The following is a 20660-nucleotide window of genomic DNA, read 5'->3' on the forward strand; positions in this document are numbered from 1 at the left end:
TGCTGTTTATAAGAACTCTATATTTATTAAATTTGAGCATTTCTTTTAGCTAAAACCGAATGGAAAAGCATAAATAACCATGACAAACAGTCCTGTGCAGGAGTGGCCATTTGAAATGAAACAACCAAAAAATTTAATCAACTTAAATTTAGAAAAATTAGCTGATATAAGTTGTAAACCAGATGAGTAAAAGCTTTCACTTACTCATTCTTGACAGTCAATTCCATTTATTCTTTGTAATATATTTAAAAACAGTATGTTTATATATAAAAAAAACAAACTAGTAAGGTTTGGGTTCCTATCTTCTGTTTTGTGATGATCAAAAAAAACACTGTTTAGAGTCATATTTATGCTTTCATGCAAATTTCATTTAACTTACATATGAGAAAAAATAGGAGGAATATAAGATGATATATAAGATAATATAATATATATATTATATACTTCTCTTAATTATAACAGTACTCTACTGGAGTGGTTGATTAATATTAATCATTGATGACAGTTAAAAACAATGGATTTTGGGATCCAAGGCAATAGTATAAAGTGGGGAGTGCTTGCCTTTCATATCCCTGACCCTGGTTTAATCCCCTATACCCCAATTCCTGCCAGGAGTAAGGCTCAAGTGAAGTTATCTGATTCATTTATGGACTCAATCTTGCGTTATTCTACGTACTAGCATACAAAACACAAACCAGCGCAGAACTGGAGGGTTGCAGTTTGGCTGGAAAATAATGGGGAATAATAGCTTGTTCTCTGTCTCCCCAATACCTGTGCTGAAGCACCCCCTGTGAGGTGCTTAGGCGGGTAAAGCACAGGGAGACCACAAAACCCAGTGCTCTCATACAGCCTGTCTCCCTGGCCCCCACTTTCCCCTCAGCTCTCAGCATGGGAGTGACAGACCTTAGCTCACTGTGTCCATTGGAATTGATTGTCAAAGGATCAGAACTCTCTTTCTCATTCCACATAGACTACTTCAGCCCCCAGCATCAGCACTCAAAGACCTGAGATTAGGCCTGAGGCACAGAACCATCAGGAAGTGGGGGCAAGAGGTCCTGTCATGCTTGTGACTAGCAACCACTGTTTGCCTTTTGTTTTGTTGGTTTTGGTTTGGGGGCCACAGCTGGCAACACTCCTGGCTCTCACCCAGTGTCCCCCAATTGCACAGAGGTATCCTCCTGCCCCCCTAGATGTTCCAGCCTCCTGAAGGCAGGGGGGTGCTATGGAGCCATTTGGGGAAAGCCTGCTCTTAATCTCTTTTGTCAGTTTTATAGTGTTGTTTCTTCCTCCCCCCCAGAACACAATATTCATGTTTAATATTAAACATATTTATTTGCTTCCTCACTTCTCCTTTTGAGCGAGGAGGCTGTATCCCCTCAGGGACTGTCTCTCTCGCTCAGCCCTGTTTCTCAGTGCCTAGAATGGTGACTGGGATCCTGGTTGAGCTCAATAAACATTTTTAATTAATTGGAAATTGGGCAAGAGATCAAGATTTAGTATTCCTTTGGAAACGTGATTAAAAGAAATTAATTATGCTTCCACCTCCCAGTGGAGAGAAGCAATTAGAGCCGGAAAGAGAGTGAGTAGCCATGACGCTCTCACATGCATGGCACCAAGAGCCACAGTCGAAAGCTGAACCAGGGCTGGAGCAGTAAGACAATTTGGAGGGCGCTTGTCTTGTGGCCTTCCGAGGGTCGATTCCCAACATCCCAGAGAATCCCCCAACCACTGCCAAGAGTGATTCCTGGCACAAACCCAGGAGTAAACCCTGAGCAAGGCTGGGTATGGCCCAGAATACAATACTTCTGTTTTTATATCAAACATACTTGATTCTCAAATAAGGTAGACCTTTGGAGAAGCAATGTGCTGTCACTGCATTGGTATATGGTTGACTCACTCTCCCAAGTAAGCCTTAAGCACTACCTGGTGTGACCCCAAAAGAAGTAAAATAAAAACTGCTAAGTTACCTTATTTTGTCCAAACCCAGTTTAATCTTTAGCACAGCGTAAGGTTCCTCTGAATACTGCTGGGTGTGTCATCCTCTCCCCCTCCCCCCCCACACACGACTAACTTTTATGGTAACTTATTGTTTTTTTTGGATCAGTGAGTAGCTTAGCACCTCTACACACACAAACACTTTTATGGTAACTTATTGGCTTTTTGGGTCAGTGAATAGGTTAGCAAAAACAGTGTAACGTTAGTCTAGAAAGGCACTTTTCTGGCTCTGCACACACACAGCCAAGCTGCCTGGTTTGTATGGGGGGGGGCGGGCCTTGTGAAAAGTGACTGTGGCTTCATACAGCCAGGTGTGCACCATGCTGTCGGGGTTGTGGGCTAACCCACCCCATGTTGTTTTGGTATCTCTCACATACTGTTCACTTCTTTCCCAGGATAATGAAGGCCAGACAGCGCTGCACTATGGTAAGTCACTGTATCCAAAGCATCGCTCTTGTTTAGTTGAACTTTGTCCAACCTTAGAAAGTGCCTCCCAGGGCTGAAGAGGTAGCACACTGAAGAGGGCATTTGCCTTATGTGGTTGACCCAAGTTTGCTCCCCGCACCTCATCTGGTCTTCCAAGCACTGTCAGGAGTAATTCTGAGTGCAGTCAGGAGTAACCCCTGAGTACCGCCCAAAAAAATAAAAAGTGCTTCCCCAAACACACACTTTTTTTCTTTTTTCTTTTTTTTGGTTTTTGGTTTTTGGGCCACACCCGACAGCGTTCAGGGATTACTTCTGGCTATCTGCTCAGAAATAGCTCCTGGCAGGCATGGGGGACCATATGGGACGCCAGGATTCGAACCAACCACCTTAGGTCCTTTGTCGGGTGCTTGCAAGGCAAACGCTGCTATGCTATCTCTCCAGCCCCCAAACACACATTTTTAAATAGATTAACATGTTGATGCTGGTGCTGCAATTTGCTCTAATGAAGCCCTATCCAAGTGCTACGCATCAGTGTCAGCCTAATTACTAGTCAGTAAAGCAGGAGATGTCTGGAAATTTATGTGGATTTTTATAGAAAATGGAGAGTTTCTAGTGCCTGTGAAAACAGAAACTTTTTCGAACTTCTTTAATTTTATTTGGGGAGGGGCGGGTTGGATCACTCCCAGCAGTGCTCAGGGATCACCGTGTGTCTCTGATAATCGAACCTGGGTCAGCTACAAGCTAGCCATGTACCTTAACCCTTGTGCTATCTCTCCAGTTTTTTTGTTTGTTTGTTTTTGTTTTTTTAAACTCATTTTCCCAGCCAATAGGTCAATCAAGTTAAGAAATAATTGGGGCGGGAGAGATAGCATGGTGGTAAGCCATTTGCCTTTTATGCAGAAGAATGGTGGTTCGAATCCCGGCATCCCATATGGTCCCCTGTGCCTGTGATTTCTTTTTTTTTTTTTTTTTTTTTTTTAGTTTTTGGGCCACACCCAGCGGTGCTCAGGGGTTACTCCTGGCTGTCTGCTCAGAAATAGCTCCTGGCAGGCACGGGGACCATAAATGGACACCAGAATTTGAACCAACCACCTTTGGTCCTGGGTCGGCTGCTTGCAAGGCAAACACCGCTGTGCTAAATCTCCGGGCCCGCCTGTGATTTCTAAGCATAGAACCAGGAGTAACCCATGAGCGTTGCTAGGTGTGATCCAAAACCAAAAAAATAAATAAATAATAAAGAAATAATTGAGTCGGGGCAGGAGAGATAGCATGGAAGTAGGGCATTTGCCTTGCATGCAAAAGGAGGTGGTTCTAATCCCACCATCCTATAAGGTCCCCCGAGCCTGTCAGGAGTGATTTCTGAACATAGAGCCGGATTAACTCCTGAGTGCTGCCGGTGTGATCCAGAAACAAAACAAAACAAAATTGAGTTAAGTCATTAAAAGAGAGGCTATGGAACTGGAGAGACAATATAACAATGACCCTGGTTTGGTCCCTGGCATCCTGTATGTGCCTCTGAGGCCCTCCAGGAGTGGTTTCTGAGTGCAGGAATGACCCCTGAGCATCACTGGATGGGTCCCAAAATCTAAAAACTAAAATCTAAAAATAGGGGCCAGAGAGATAGCACAATGGTAAGGCATTTGCCTTGTACACAGCAAATCCAGGACAAAAGGTGATTTGAATCCCGGCATCTCATTTAGTCCCCCGTTGCCTGCCAGGAGTGATTTTTGAGCGCAGAGCCAGGAGTAACCCCTGAGTGCTGCCAGGTGTGGCCCAACCCCCCACACACAATCTAAAAATAGGGGGCAGTAGTTGTATGGTGAGTAGGTTTTTGCCTTGCATGCTGCCAACCTGGGTTCAATCTCTGGTATCTTATATGATCCCATGAGTACCACCAGGAAGTGATCCCTGAGTTCAGAGCCAGGAGTAAGTACAGACAGGTGTGCTCTCACTCCACACTTCCACACTTGCACATGTGTCAAAGCCCCAAGAAGGGAGCAGAGGAGAGCAGAGGTAATGGGTCCCTGTCTTCATTCATGAAGAAAGCAAGGGGCTGTGCCTCAGACAGTGGTGTGGACCGTGGAGATCGGCCTGTTTTTCTTCCACCTTGCCTGGGCTTTCCCATTCCTGATTGGGAAGTCACTGAGGGCTCAAGGGTCTGTGTTCAGCCTCTGAAGATGGGAAACATGAGCCCACAGGCTTATGGGCACCAAGAACCTTGGTGAAGGGGTAAAGACGTTAGGGGGTGACTGCTGCGGGGGTGGGGGGGTGCTTTGTGTCCATGCAGCTGCTTCCGTGGCCTGATTTCTCCTCCCCACAATTGCTCCCAGATCTAAGAATCGTGCCCAGAGTAGAGCCTTTAAAAACCCCAGCATCTCCATCATGGATTCGTCACTTGGGAAAGACCAAAGTGAACCCCAGAGGAGTGATGAGTCAGATCATCACACACAACAGCTTACTCTGGAGATCTGAGCACTAGAGACATGAAACTGGAATGTTCTAGCAACTTGGGGACATTGCCCACAACTAAGGGAAGAATTACTTCTACTTTTTTTTTTTGGTTTTTGAGCCACATCTAGCGGTGCTCAGGGGTTACTCCTGGCTATCTGCTCAGAAATAGCTCCTAGCAGTCACGGGGGACCATATGGGATGCCGGGATTCCAACCAACCACCTTAGGTCCTGGGTTGGCTGCTTGCAAGGCAAACGCCACTGTGCTATCTCTTCGGCCCCCACTTTTACTTTTGATATTTTTGTTTTGTTGTTGTATTGGGGCCACTCCTGATAATGCTCCTGAGTTATTCCTAGCCTTACTTTTCAGGGATCACTCCTGGAAGTGCTCAGGGAACCCTATGAGATGCCGGGGATAGAACCCAGGTCGGCTGTGTGTAAGGCAAATGCCCCTACTCACTGGGCCCTTTTTCTAAAGGTCTCTAGACTGTGGCCTTTTTTGTGATTGTCAGGATGGGAATTTAACATGTAACCATAAGAATAACAGCCACTTCTTGCAATTGGCTAGGCCAATCTGATCCCTTAAGTCACTTATCATCGAACCTCTTTCCACTTCACATTCACTCTCTGGGGACTGTGTGTGGATTTCAGGGTCCCCACAACCCTGTTCTTGGAACTTTCCTCCAACCCTGCCGATGAATGCCAATGAGCTTGGGGATAGTACGGGGTGGGTGGGTGGTGGTCTGTTGTTGGGTCTGAGTTACGGTGTGACTTGACAGCTGTCCTTGAGTCCCCGGCCCTGCTGATCAGAGCCCTTGTCAAGTCCCCCCCCCCCCCCGCCCCCACGCAGCCCATAAATCCTGGCAGCTTCAAGGAAACCTGGGTGGGAGCCAGGAACTAGGGAGCCCGAGGCCAGTTCCGCCTGTCCACTTGCTCCAGTTTGCTCTGGGGGCATGTGGATCCTTGTGATCCACCATGGAGAGGTGGTGGGGTGGGGTGTGGGGGTGAGCCCCACCATGCCGCGCCCCTCATCCCTTGCCCCTCTGGGAGGCTGAGAGTGTGGCCATGCGTCTCCCCAGGGAAATCAAGGCTGCTCCTCACCCGTGCCATCACGTGCTCCGAGTGGGCAGGCCCTGCGCCCCCGCAACCGCGCCCTCTCCTCCTCTCCTCCACAGCCATCTGTTCTCTGCCTTCCACCCAGTTTGCAGAGCAGTGGGGTGGGGGCCCTAGTGGGTGGGATGAGGGAGGCACATGAGGGGAAATAAATAAATAAAAATTCCTCCCCCCCAAAAAAAAATTCATCACCAAAATCCCCCAAGGATTAATGGATTCAAAAGGTTCCTGGCTAGGCTCAGAATGAAAAATCCATCTTCACCTGGCCCGCCCTGAAATACTTGACAAATAAGGGCTCCCCAGGCCCCATAAATTCAGCGCCCTACGAAGCTGCCCCCAACTCTCCCACCGCCCCAGCCAGGCTTGGGGCTCTTTCTTCCCTCTTTTCCAGCTGAGCTTTGGGGACCCTGGGATAGGCTCCTCGGTAATGGAGAAAATGTGTGCCCCGCTCCTCCATTATTCCGCTCAGAGGCGGGGGCAGACCCCACATTTCGGGAAGATGCCTCTGCCTTGGGAATTGTGCTTCTCTGAGCAGATGCCCAGGGCACAAGAACAATTAACTAATGAATTTTTCGCTGGTCCCAAGTCACCAGAAACACTGAGCAGGATGGAGAGTCTCCAGCCCACTTGGGGGCAAAATCGGGTTTGGGTGTTTTTTTTTTCCCCTTCCCAAAACTATTTGTTGGACACAGAGCCTGGGAGTAAGAGACGAGTGTGATCGATTCTGCTTGCTTGGCTCTCAGGTGCTAAGAACCTCTTTCTAACCCCAAAGGGTGCCTCTTCCTGGGAGCCCCATCTCCCTGCAAACTTCTTTCCTATACATGTTCCTTGTCCCGTTTCTCTGTAGCCCCTGGCCATGTGCACTCCATCCTCTCAGTGTTTGTGGACAGGAACCAATCCCTGGCATTTATTCAGGAAATTCATAAAATTCCTTTGACCCTGCTTGGGTTGACCCCAAGCATGCTGTGACAGAGCCACTGGCTAGGCCAGTTGATACCAGGCAGCAAATCTTTAGCCTTTTATTTCTTTGTCTGAGGTTTTGGTGTTTTGTTGTTTTTTTTTGGGGGGGGGGTTAACTGTGTCTTGAACGGTTCTTTTTTTGTTTGTTTTTTGTTTTTTTGGGTCACACCCAGCAGCGCTCAGGGATTACTCTTGGCTCTGTGCTCAGAAATCGCCCCTGGCAGACACGGGGTATCAATGGGATGTGGGATTTGAACCAACGTCCTTCTCCATGCAAGGCAAATGCCCTACCTCCATGCTATCTCACCGGCCCCATCTACTTACTATTATTATTATTTTGTCGTGTTTTTGTTTTTGGGCCATACCCGGTGGTGCTCAGGGGTTACTCCTGGCTATCTGCTCAGAAATAGCTCCTGGCAGGCACCGAGGGCCATATGGGACGCCGAACCAACCACCTTAGGTCCTGAATCGGCTGCTTGCAAGGCAAACGCAGCTGTGCTATCTCTTCGGCCCTTGAATGGTTCTTTAGGAGACTCCCTTCCATTTGAATCTTCTTTCATGTTCACTAATTTGTAGGTGAAAAGCATTTCTGGAATTTAAATTTAAAATATTTAGACTGGGGACCAAACTATATGTCAGTTGGGAAGATGCTGGCCTTGCACATAGTTGACCTGAGTTTGATCCCTGGCATCCCATAGGGCCCCCTAAGCCCAGAGCCAGGAGTGATCCTTGAGTGCAGAGCTCAAGAATACATAAATGCAACATTAAGTTCATGACTGTCCCTCCATTATTTGTTATTTATTTTTGGGCCACACTTATGGTACTCAGGAATCACTACTAGTTCTGTGCTCAGGGATCACTCTGGCGTAACTTGGGTGACTCTGTAAACCGGAGGTGGAACCGGAGTTAGCACAGCAAACGCCTTGAGCCCTGTCCCCACTTTGGGGCCCCCAGGCAGATCCCCCATGCTTCCGTCTCTCCCTCCATACTGTATGGTAACCTGTGCTCTTTGTGCCCACAGCTGCAGCCTGTGAGTTCCCGGACATTGTGGAGCTGCTACTCCAGGCAGGTGCAGACCCTGCAGTGCGGGACCAGGAGGGTTGCCTTCCCGTGGAGGTGACGGGCTGCAAGGCTGTGTGTGCACTGCTGCAGAAGCACCAGGTACCCGGCTCCGGCTAATACCACAGCAAGCGTGCTGTGTGACGTGCTTAAATCACATGAGGCAGGGCTGGCCTGCGCGCCAGGGTGAAGACTCGCCCCCTGCCACCGCCTCTGGCCCTGACTGGCTAATAAATGCTCCTGGTTTACAACATCTAAGCAGTTCTTCTGGCGCATCACTGGCCGCCCAGGGGTGGAGAGCACAAACAGGTTGGACCTCAGGGTGGGGGCCTTGTAGCCTGGCATGTTGAGTCCCAGTTATATCCCTTCAACCACAGACTGGAATACAGAAGCAGAGCCAGAGCGGTAACACAGCTGGGAGAGCGTTGCTCGAGGGTGTGGGTGGATGTTCAGGCTCCACTGCTTCAGCTGCATCACTGCCACCTCCTTTCTGCGCCCCCCAGAGTTGAATATTTGAAGAAATGTGATTTGTCTGTCATAGGGAAAGAAACCAAGATGGTTCTTAACTGTCCAGGTCTGTGGGACGCTGCTCCCAGGAGTCCTTCTCTGTGTCTCATTTGTCATTGACTGCTTGCATGTTTGGGGTTTGGGGCCACTCTTTTGGTACCCAATGTTCTCCCCTGGTTTGTGCCTAGGGGGTCACTCCTGGCAGTGCTCAAGAATCAAACCACGGTCAGCCACACACAAGGCAGGTGCCTTCATCCATGTACTCTCCTTCCAGCCCTGGGCTGGCAGCTTTCCATGCATTTTTATAACTTGCTTTGCCACATGTCAAACTCTCTGTACATGATTTGATCCCCACCAGCGCAACATATGGTTCCATTAGGGACCCCCATGAGGGACCCCTGAACACAGAGCCAAGAGAAAGCCTTGAACACGGCCTGATATGACCCAAAAACTACAATAATAATAATAATAGTAATAATAATAGTTTATTTTCTGTATAAATGAGGAGGCTGAGGCTCATAACACTTTAGGGAAAAATGCCCAGTAGAACACTCCTACGTACATGGGCACTTTCAGATAAACCAGCCTTGCACATAGTCTGGATGACCATCAGGTTTGGCCATTCCTGAAGCTTCTCCTACCTGCCTCAAAGTCCCCTTAGATGGATTAATTGGGACTCTCTCCTGATAGCATCATGCACTTCTGGTGTGGGCTTTTGTGATATGGTGGCCTGAAAAATGGTCCCATTCTAGAAGCTTCCCTGTATCCCCTTTATGGCTGTCGTGCAGACCATGCTCTGCTTATCAGAAATTTGGAGCCCAGCTTGTATGAGTCCTAGATGTGTCGTCTCTTTGACATACTCTAAAAGCTTTGTTTTGTTTTTATCATCTTTAACTAGACCAGTTCAATACCTTTTTTTCTTGATCTTCTATAATATTTACATGTTTTTGTTTTTGGGTCACACCCGACAGTGCTCAGGGGTTACTCCTGGTTCTACACTCAGAAATCGCTCCTGGCAGGCACAGGGGACCATATGGGATACTGGGATTCGAACCACCATCCTACCTGGTCGGCTGCATGCAAGGAAAACGTCCTGCCATCGTGCTAACTGTCCAGCCCCTCTTTGACATACTCTAATGAGACTTTTGTTTCACATGATCAGTTCCCAAGTGGGAGCAGTTTTCCAAATTTTCATTAATTGACAAGTCTGTGAAAGGATTGAATGGAAGCTACATTATTACTCGCTCACCCCTGAAATATTCTTTGCCACAACTGTGCCCTGAAAAGCAGGATTTAATGGCTTGGCCCCTGTATGTGTCACATACTGGGGTGGAAGGGTCTATGTTTCTTTTATAGCAATTCCTGAAAGGTTTATTTCCTTTGTCGTATGAGATAGCCTTGTAGGAAAGCAGATATAAAGGGTCAGAGGTAACATTTTTATTTTGTTTACTTTGGAACCAAAATAGTGCCCAGGGTTTACTCCTGGTTCTGTGCTCAGGAATTACTCCTGGTTCTCTGATCAGGGATCACTCCTGGTTCTGTGCTCAGGGCTTCCTTCGGGCAGGCTCTGGGGCCAAGTATCAAACCCAGGGCAGCTGCTTGCAAGAGAAAGCACAGCAGGGAAGGCACTAGGCCTTACAGCCAACCTGGGTTCTATCTCAGCATCCCACATCACCCCACCCCACTCCTTAGCACTGCCTGCAATGATTCCTGAGTGCAGAGCCAGGAGGAAGCCCTTAGCGTCACCAGGTATGTGGCCCCAAAAACAAACGAAAAACCAAAACTGAGGTGGGGTCCAGAGTGTTGAAGTCTAAGCCCAGGTTCCACTCCAGCCCAAGAAGCCCATGCATAGGTGAGGGGACCCATATCATTCCCAATCATGGGGGTTCCTATGGTGGGTGGGAAGTGTCCATAACAGCACAGACCTGAGGCCAGAAGCAGACTTGGGGGACAGAACCTGAGGCAGCTGCCAAGCATCTTTGCTTTAAGTGGCATTGAACAGTTCGCCTCATGAGCCTGGTTTCCATTTTCTGCTCCGAAGGTAAGTCGGGCTGACGGCTGCTCTTTCACAGCCCCGCACACTCGCTCACAGAAGGGGGGGCTGGCTGGGCCAGGGACACGGACACGCCTGCAGTGCATTGGCTGGCCCATGTTGATGGCACTTTAGCTGCACTGGGGAGTCTGGCCCACCTCCAAAAACAGGAGAGCAAGACATATATTATTGTTTATAATCTGCTTTATTCCGCCCAGCCGTGACGGCCCCAGCCTTCCATGGGCTGCCTGCTCCAATCCCTCGTTGCCTTTAACTACAGATGCAGAAAGTGGCTAATGTGCCTTTGCCACGAAGCTTGGCATCCACTCCGGGAAATCGCTTTAATTGAAAAGCATTAAATGGTAAAATGATGCTAAAAATAATCATCATCAAGGCTGTACATAGGCAGCAGGCAAAGTCCAGGCCCATCGGGGAAATGGGATGGAGGAACCCCCTCAGGATCAGCACCCCTTCAGGGGCTGGAGAAGGACTGTGCACATTGGCAGGGTCAGGTGCTGAGAAAGTAATGGGACCCCCACAGCCACTGTCTGGGACCCAACTTGGAGGAAGGAAACAAACTAGAGGGGCTCAATGTTTGTGGCCCAGGAACTACACGCTAAGATACTTCCCCAGTGGCTGAAATAGGAGATTTAGTCTCCAATGTCTTTCCTGGGCCTGGACCATCTGTTAGAACCTATTTACCATGTTAATGGCCTTTCTCAAAAATCTGCCCATTGCCAACCCTAGTGCCAAGACCAGTTTTTTGTGGGGAGGAAGGAACTTTATTTTAGCTTTTTCAGCAAATTCCAGCCTGGCCCAAACCCCCACATCCCTCCTCCTTAGGTGACCCCAGGTCCACTGAGGGTTGACAAAAAAGAAAAAGAAGTTATTGTGGTGATGAGAGGTGGCGACCCAGCGCAAGAAGTTGCCTGAAAAGCTTTGGAAGGGCAGTGCTCGTCTGGACTCAGTCATTCATATGCCCCTCTGCTGCCACTTTTCCAGATAGATGACAGCGGTGCCAGTGATAGACCCAGATGCATTTCTTTTGGTGGAGACACTTGGTTTGAGCCACACCTGGCAGTTCTTGGAGACCACTACCAGCTCTGAGTTCAGGGGTCCCGCCCTGTGGTGCTTGGGGGACTATGTGCTGGAAATGAACCAGAGTCAGCCACAAGCAAGGCAAGGTACCCTTCCCCCTCAGTGCCTTGCTAGCCAACGATGCAAATTTGGGAAGGGGGCCATTAGGACCACACCTGGCTGTGCTGACGCCTGACTTGGTGCTCAGAGATCACTCGTGGCAGGTCTCAGGAGACCCTATGTGGTGCTCAGATGAAGCTCAGATAGGCCGTGTGCAAGGCGAATCTCTGTGCACTGTTAACCTTTTCAGCCCCATGGGATGCAGTTTTTGTGTTTAGCAAGAGTGAGGGGGCATCTGGGAAGTGACTCCCAAGCCTAAGGGTACAGCTTTGCTTGTGGGGGCCCTGGGCTTGATCCCCAGTACAGCCAGGTGTGATCCTACAAACAGGAACAATGCCCAAAAGGAAAGGGAATTTTTCTCTCTAAAGTTTCCAAAGGAAATTTCTGGGCTCCATTGGGCATCAGCCAGAGAACATGGCTCCATGGAGGTCAGCCTGGTCTACTCAGGGTTCAAGCCCTGGCCCTGCACAGCCTCCCTGGCACTGCTGGATATGGCTGTGGTGATCAATCCCAGCACCTATGGGAAAATCTCTCATCCCCCCCAAAACAGTGGTCCTCAAATTTTTTAAACAGGGGCCAGTTTACTGTCCCTCAGATTGTTGGCGGGCCGGACTATAGTAAAAACAAAAACTATGAACAAATTCCTCTGCACACTGCATCTATCTTATTTTGAAGTGAAGAAACAAAACAGGAACAAATACAATATGTGGCCGGCGGGCCATAGTTTGAAGACCCCTGCCCCAAAAGAAGAAGTGAAAGCCCAGGGCTGTGGTTCAGTGGAAGAGCACTAAGGAAGAGCACTGGTCTTGCACATGAGAACACTACCCGTAAAAATAAGTCACAATAGAGGCCAGAGAAATAGCACAGGGGTAGGGCATTTGCCTTGCAATGTGGCCAACCTGGAGGGACCCGATTCGATCCCATATGGTCCTCCAGCCTGCCAAGGGCAATTTCTGAGTGCAGAGCCAGGAGTAACTCCTGAGCGCCACTGGTGTGGGCCCAAAACCAATCAATCAATCAATAAATAAAGTTTAGGGGCCAGGAAGGTGGCGCTAGCGGTAAGGTGTCTGCCTTGCAAGCGCTAGCGTAGGACGGACAGCGGTTCGATCCCCCGACGTCCCATATGGTCCCCCCAAGCCAGGGGTGATTTCTGAGCGCATAGCCAGGAGTAACCCCCTGAGCGTCAAACGGGTGTGGCCCAAAAACCAAAATAAAATTAAAAATAAATAAAGTTTAAAAAAGAAAAGAAATCACGGTAAGGCCCAGGGAGAGGGTGATAGCTTAAAGGGGTGAACACAGGGTGCCTAGGTTCAAACCCTAGAACCACATGGTTCCCCCAAGCATTTCTGGGAACCACACAGCCCTGTGCACTGTTCTGGGAGCACCACCAGGTGTAATTCATAAAAAGGCCCAGTGTATCTGGGGGAGAAGAGGGGTCACCTCATTCTGCTGGGCTGGTCCCTTGCAGTTGTCAGTGGATAATTAAATCATCTCCCTAGAGGTTTCCTCAGCACCAGCATCTATCTCCCTCCTGACTCTCCCCCGCCCCAGTTGCTCCCAAATAGGCCCAGGCTCTATCCCAGCCCCACCCACCCCCCTAGCGCCAATCCCAGTTTTCAGCCTCTCCAGATTCAAGAGCTGCCTCCGGGCACCACATGTGGCATGCATACCTCCCTCCTTCCCTCTGGCCAAGGTAAAGGTCATAGCAACACCCGGCTAGAAAAGGCCCAGCCCTGGAAACAAGTGGCACATGGCTGAGAGTCCACCCTTTGACTTTGCACCTGCCACCAAAGGGGTCTGAGCAGGAGTGAGGGGCAATGGATTCCTGGAAATGATCCCATTCACTGCTGGGGTGGACTGGTGACTAGGGACTGAACCCCAAGTCAGGACAGATCTTCACCTTCCTTGAGAAGCTGAGGATATTCATTATGATATGAAAGAAGAAATGTTAACGCAGGATGGGGTTTGGCATTAGACCCCAGAAGTCACACTGAGGAAGGACAGGAATGGGTCTGAGAGGGGAGACTGAGGGGTTGGCTGTGTGCAAGGCATATACCTTACCTGCTGTGCTATCTCTCCATCATCAACCTCCTTTTTACAGTAAAAAAAAAAAAAAAAAAAAGGCCTAGACCAGGAGGTGGCATCATGGGTCGAGCACTGGCTTTGTGAAGCTTGGGTTTGATCCGTGATACATTTATGTTCCCTTGAACCCCACCAGGAGAGACCCAAAATCAAGTTTTATAAAAAGGAGTAGACCAGAGCAATAGTACAACAGGCAGGACACTTGGCCAATCTGGGTTGGATCTCCAACACTACTTAGGTCCCCTCAGATCCACTAGTAATGATCCTTTTTTTTTTTTTTTTGGTTTTTGGGCCACACCCGGTGACGCTCAGGGGTTACTCCTGGCTATGCGCTCAGAAGTCGCTCCTGGCTTGGGGGACCATATGGGAAACCGGGGGATCGAACCGTGGTCCATCCAAGGCTAGCGCAGGCAAGGCAGGCACCTTACCTCTAGCGCCACCGCCCGGCCCTAGTAATGATCCTTGAGCTTAGAGCCCTGAGTATCATCAGCTATGGCCCCCTAAGACCCAAAATAGAAGAAATGGAGAAATGGAGGCATGCTCAGAATTAGTAGATGGAATTAGATCTGTCTTTTTAGGGTCCCAAGTTCTGGCTCTTCAAGCCCTGTTGGGGGGGCCTTCTTGCTTTGGGGGAGAAGGATCCACATCAGTTCAACTTCACAATCCACATGTTTCCCAAGAGCCCCCTCCCAGGGCCACCAGTGAAGAGTTGGTGCATGGCATCTAGAGAAGTCAAGTTTATTGGATGTTGTGTTACCAGCCCCGCAGCATGCGGGCAGTCAGGAAGTACAGACACAAGGCGCCGTGCCCAGGGCACATGGCAATAAATAAGGAGGGGAGGGGCCTGGGGCTTTTTCATTTTTCATTTTCTCCCCCTCCCACCCCAGGAGATGAGACTCATTCCCTCTTTAACTGTACAAAATTTACACTATGTTGGACGGGGCCTCACCTTCCCACCCTGAACCAAGGGGGTTCTGGGGCTGAGGGCTGAGTGCAGCCAGCCTGTCTGACTGGGCAGGTGGGGATATGGACGGCCTGGGTCAGGAAGGGGGAGCGCAGATGCGATGAAGGGGTCCATCTCTGCTGTGCTCTGCTCCCTCTGTACAGAGCTGCACCGCCCCACCTGCAGCTATGCCCCGATTCTGTGCTTCCACCCTGGTCCCCCTCCACCCCCCAAGCCGGGGTACTGCCCGACTCTGTTGGCTCCAGGCCCTGCGACTGCTGCCAGCAGGGCCCGGCACAGAGCCGCTGCAGAGAGAGACAGTTGATGTGCTTTGGATTCCGTGTCCAGCATGCCCAGAGCCTCCCATCATTGGGCAATAAGACAGATCTCGTTTCCGCTTAATCGCCATTTTCTGCAGCCCACCATTTCCAAGTTTTAAAGTGCAATGTTGCAGAATAAGCCTCCTCTGCCTTCCCAGGCCCAGCTGGCCTGGAGGTGGCCCTGGTTATAACTCAGGTCTGGAGCTGTGTTCAAGAGGAGTTGCCAACAAGCCCCACATCCAGCTGTGGCCACCTACTACCTCGCCAGCAGAGGGCGATCTTTCCTCTGCCCCACTACTGCACCACCAAACCAATTGCAGTCTCTCCACCAGAAGCAAACTCTCCTCCCAACTCCACGCCTCTAGGCTAAGATGTCACCTTCAGCCCCTCCACCAGAGGCTGCACTTTCCTCCGCAATGCCACAATGCCCCAACAAGCCTAAGTTGTCATCTGTAGCCCCTCCACCAGAGGGCGCTCTTTATCCCCAACTCCACAACACACCAACAGAGTTAAATTGCTGCCTACAGCCCCTCTTACCAGGTGGTGCTCTTTCAAAATGGCCTACAGGAGCTGCAGTACCTTGTCTTACACTCTTGCTATTCCTGCTAAGTGAGGAGAATTATGATGCCTATCAACCCCCATCATGTTTTATATTGGGGAAAGAAAACAAATCTTTCCAAAGCACTGCCAAATGCCTGCCTTATTGCGTCTGTATTCCCCTGCAAGAAGAGAATCCTCTATGACTGTACCCTTTACCTCCCTTCCCTATTCTTGGCAGGGGCACAAGCTAGGCAGCCCAGAGACAGAAAGGCATTTCCTCAGGTTGCACAGCAACCCCCTCAGCAGCAGCAGCACCAGCCAGTTTGAGGAGAGGAAGAAGGTAACTGATATTTCCCACCAGTTATTTCCTCCACAGTTTTACTGTTCTGAAAAATCCATGTTCTTTTGTAGCCCCCACAGTTGCCATTTTCCACTCATTGCCATAACCACTCCCTGAAACTGAGGTGTCTTTTTTTTTCTCACTACTGTTTAGCTTCTAAATCTAGCCTGAGCATTGCAAGGAGGTTGCCCATTCATCACTCTCAGAGCCAAGGACATGCCACCTTTTTGCAAGTGCCTCTAGAAGACCTTGTTTAGTTCTAAAATTTACCCACAGCATCTTAGCTAGCAAGCCGGAAGGGGGGGACCACTTTCTGCCTTCATGACTGCAAGAGAAGAACCTCCCCTCAATTCTGTTCCCTCCGACCCCTGTGGGCACAGACACCCCCCTGCTGGAGAGAAACTTCTAATCTGAGAGCAGCTGAATTTAACCTGTGCTTCTTTCAGTGCCGGCTGCCTGGGGGCGCATACATCAAAGTACTCTGGGCTTCCCACCAAAGCTGCCAACTAGCCACCTTTCCCAGTGACACCCACAGCCCTGCTCATGAGTTTCCCCAGAAATTTATGACTAAGGAAAGGGAAGTTCCCCTCCTCCTGCCTGATTCCCTGCTCAGCATCCACTGAACCCCCAAATCTGAGTGCCACACTGCACTCCCAGTAGCTATGTGGATCCAGAAGAGATGGGGGTGCCATGATTGGTGCAGGGGAGATGGTGATTTGACACCCCCCACCCCAAGGAACATGGCCTCATCTTCATCCTCACATGGCCTATTGGCTGGACACTGCTTTCCTGTGCTCACCCCGTGGACTCTCCACGGCACTGAGGGGAACCTCAAAGAGCCTGTTTTCAGGACAAGTGCAGCCCAGCATGTGAGCTTAACAGGCTGGAGTGTGCACCCTACTTCTCCTGAGCACTGCCAGGAACACCCCCCAAGCATGGAGCCTGGTGCACCTGAGAACCCTTAACAGGCATGAAAGAAAAAAGGGTGAGCTCAGAGTGAGTTGAATGGGACCATCTGTCTGGGAAGACTAGGCTGAGGCAGGATGCTCCAGGCTAAATTCCTAGCTGATGTTCAAATGTGCAGTCCGGTGGGGGCAGCCCCTGAACCTCAGGATGGGCCTTAGGAACCTGTGGAACTGTTGTCTCTCCCCAGGTGATGCCACCAAGGAGGTCTTACAAATCCAGGTGACCTATGTGCAGCTATACCCCACGAAGCAAAAGCCAATGTTGGGGCTGTTCCCTAGAATGAAGGATGGGAACCACAAAACATGGTGAGGATGCGGGTAGAGAAGGGCCTGATGGTGGAGGGGAAGCTGAATTCTCAGAACAGTTACAGGGTGGGCTTGCAAGCTCCTTCAAGCAGACTCCCCAGGCCCTTACACCTGCAGAACTAGGGTTCTGCCCCCCTCACCAGCCTGCCATTGCCCAGGAGAAGAAGCCCAACGGTCTGCAACCTTCTGCACTGTTTGCTCCGCCCCCTCTGGCCCTAGGTCACCTCACAGCCTAGATGACACACAAATGGAAAAAGCACATGGTCTTGCTGGGACAGCGCCTGGGACAGGGCTGAGCCAGGAAAGCTGCAACTTGGGGGCATCCCAGAAAGCCCAAATGATCGATTCTCAGACAGATGCCTCTGGTGAGCATCGGGGAGACTTGCGGGCAGAATAGGAATGGGGTAGGCTCCTGTGTCCTCAGGGTGCTCTGTATCAGGTCCTTGACTGAGTGACTTCGGGAAATCAATGGTCAGGAGTCATGGGGTGGAGTTTCCCAAGTCTGTGGCACTTTTCTCTTGGAAACTGAGGTTCAGGGACCATGAGGTGCACAGGGCAGCAGGTTAAATTCAGGGTGGCCACACACAGTGTGACCACCGGAAAGCCAGGTTGCAGGACAGGTGGAATTAACAGAGCCTGTACCCCTGTGCCTCATCATCCGAGCAGTGGGGTGGGAGGTTGAGATCCCCACAGGAAGAGCATCAAGGCCAGCTCTGATGTCCTAAGGCCTGTAAATCGTGGACTTGCCAATGGTGTGCCTTGGACATTCAACCCATACATCTCTCTCTCTCTCTCTCTCTCTCTCTCTCTCTCTCTCTCTCTCTCTCTCTCTCTCTCTCTCTCTCTCTCTCTCTCTCTCTCTCTCTCTTATTGGCGATGGAAAGTTGGGGGGCTGGACAAGGGTGCCTAGAAAGGAGGGTGCTCCATCTCATCGAGCCAGGAGGCAGGGCTGGTCGGGAAGTCGGGGTAACCCACGCTGCTCCCCGTGGAGATGTCGGAGGTGGGGCCCCCTGCCAGGGCTCGCAGCGTTTGGCTGACTCCAGGGCCCGCATGTGCCACAATGCCCAAGTTATTGTCCACGGTGTAATCCAGCCCATTGAGCAGTGGTGCGTGCGGGGGCAGGGATGAGATGGAGGAGGGGGACTGGGGGACCCCGTAGGGGCTCCCATCCCTCAGGTCCTGATAGGGCTGTCCCTGCCCATCCACGGAGAAGCTCCCGTTCATCAACTGCCCAGCAGGCACGTCCGCCACATTGCCGTAGAGCCGGTTGGTGTGTCCAAGCTCAGAAAGAATCTGATCCTCTGTGGGCCAAGGAAGAGGAGAGTGAGGAACCGTAGCCCGGACCCCTGAGCTCCCCTCTGCCCCCCAACATGACCAGGAAGACCCCAAGGTGACAGTAGTTGGCCGCATGAGTGCCAACACTAGCCCAAGCTCCAACCAGGTTGTGAGGGGATCCACACTGGACCCCTGTGGAGCAGGAGGAGGAGTGGACGAGGTTGGGGGGGGGTCATAGAATTTACATCTCCTGTGGAAGTTCTACGTTCTCACCCTGATGGGGACAAAGTCCTTCCCCCTGGCGACAGAGATGTTCCAGGTCAGAGCCCTGGAGTCCTCCCTCATCTGGGAAGTTCCCATTCAGCCCCACAACTTCCCAATGTCCTGATGTGGGTGGGATCAAGGCTCAACAGAGAAGGTGCCTCTCAGCTTGGGGAGGCCCTTGCAGAACCCACAGATACCCAGGACCCCTGCCAGCCTCGATGTCCCCTACACCATTCATTTCCCCATAGATGAGACTTGGAGCAGAACCTGGGTGAAGCCACGTGTCTCCCCCAAAAGAACGCTCATGTTTATGTTTCATGGCTCTCAGCAGATGGTGTGCAGGGCTATGTGGCTCCAGGAGAGGCAAACAGCCAAAGCATTAAACCCTCTGTGACACAGGGGCCAGAGGAGGAACAAGGCACTGCAGGACTGGTTCCCAGGAGGAACTGAACTGGGTGGGGCCCCAGCACTGCAGACGGAGGGTACCCCGAAAGGAGAGAATCCTAAGGAAAAGAGCAGGGGAGTCAGGGAAGCTATGTGCATGCATCTGCAGGACTGGACTGGACCATAGGCAGGAAACCCTCCCTGGTTTCTGCTCCTGGCCTGGGAGTACAGCTCACCACGAAAGCTGAGTTCACTGTCACTGGCCCCGCAGTCCTCAGCCGAACTCTCCTTGTCCTGTTTACCTCGGCTGCGCTTCACACTCTTATAAAACTGGCCCCAGCGGTGCCGACCTGCATCCTTCTTCAGCCGCTTCTCCTTGGCCCTGCGATTCTGGAACCAAACCTGCAGGGGCATGCAGGGGACATGCTATGGGGACCATACCAGCCCACAGGCTTCCTCCAGCAGCTTGTACTATAGGGTACAGGGGCCCCCACGTGATGGAGCCCCTCCCAACATGCATCTGTCTTAGAACCTGCTGCATTTCATTATTTTCGTGGTTTGGGGGGAGGCTACACCTTGTGGCGGTCAAGGCTAACTCCTGCCTCTGAGCTCAGGAGGATGCTGAGGGGGCCCTCCAAGATGGCCATGTACTAGCAAACTTCCTACCTGCTGTCCTATCACTCTGGCCCCACATTCTGGGCTTCACGGCCTTTGCCTGACTCGCCCTAGGGGGAAGGTATCCCGCCCTCATGTGCAGAGGTCCCGCACTCACCTGCACCACCCGCATGTCCAAGCCGGTCTCGGAAGACAGCTGCTCCCGCACGTGCCTTGCTGGCTTAGGTGAGTTCTTATAGGCGCTTTTCAGCGTCTCCAGCTGCTTGGCCGTGATGGTGGTTCGAGGCCGCTTGCTCCCCGCTTCCGAGTCATCTGCAGGGACAGATGCAGGTCACTAAGCTGGCCCCAGACTGGCCCACCCCCAGCACCTCATAGCCCTGCAGCAAACAGTGTGCATGTTGGGGGGGCAGGACCCAAACCCTACAAAATCCATTACCACCCCCAGCCCAGACAGTGAACTTTGTCTTAGAGCCAAGACCTGGTGGGCTGGGGGTGGGGAATGTTTCAGGACCCTCCCTAGCATTCCAAACCCAGGATTTCCTTTGGTCAATTATGGGGACTACTATGCTGTTATCTGAAGCTTGGAAGCTATTATCACTTAAAACCCCCTTTAGACCTGATAATAATGGCATCTGAGTATTCATTACACTGTGGGGCTGGGCAGGTGGGAAAAGTTCTCAGGAATCAATAGCTTTGCTACAATCACTCAGCATGCCCTGAGCAAGGAATATAAGAAAATAAAAAAAAGCAGAAAGCAGTGAGGCAGAAAAATCTGTGCACCTCAACCGACAGCTTCTTTTTCATGCAAACCTCCTAGATGGACATGTCCTGGAAGGGAAGAGCTTCCACGCACATAGGGTGTCCCAGCCCCAAAGGCACCTTCACTGT

At 50.9% G+C, this 20660-nt stretch overlaps 2 protein-coding genes across 2 annotated transcripts in view; one reads left to right on the forward strand and one right to left on the reverse strand.

The window, feature by feature from the left end:
• The window catches only part of ACBD6 (acyl-CoA binding domain containing 6), an 80996-nt gene extending 72740 nt beyond the window's left edge, over positions 1-8256 (forward strand). Inside the window, exons 7-8 of the mRNA XM_049776579.1 lie at positions 2391-2421; positions 7965-8256. Of these exons, the coding sequence (XP_049632536.1) occupies positions 2391-2421; positions 7965-8122 (189 nt within the window). The 3' untranslated portion in view covers positions 8123-8256. The remainder of the gene's footprint in view (positions 1-2390; positions 2422-7964) is intronic.
• A 9660-nt stretch (positions 8257-17916) lies between these two features.
• LHX4 (LIM homeobox 4) overlaps positions 17917-20660 on the reverse strand; it is a 32602-nt gene continuing 29858 nt past the window's right edge. The window contains exons 4-6 of the mRNA XM_049776542.1: positions 19930-20084; positions 19394-19559; positions 17917-18535 (exon numbers count right to left, since the gene is read on the reverse strand). Of these exons, the coding sequence (XP_049632499.1) occupies positions 18141-18535; positions 19394-19559; positions 19930-20084 (716 nt within the window). The 3' untranslated portion in view covers positions 17917-18140. The remainder of the gene's footprint in view (positions 18536-19393; positions 19560-19929; positions 20085-20660) is intronic.

This window comes from Suncus etruscus, chromosome 7 (assembly GCF_024139225.1).
Source record: "Suncus etruscus isolate mSunEtr1 chromosome 7, mSunEtr1.pri.cur, whole genome shotgun sequence".
Classification (NCBI taxonomy): Eukaryota; Metazoa; Chordata; class Mammalia; order Eulipotyphla; family Soricidae; genus Suncus; species Suncus etruscus.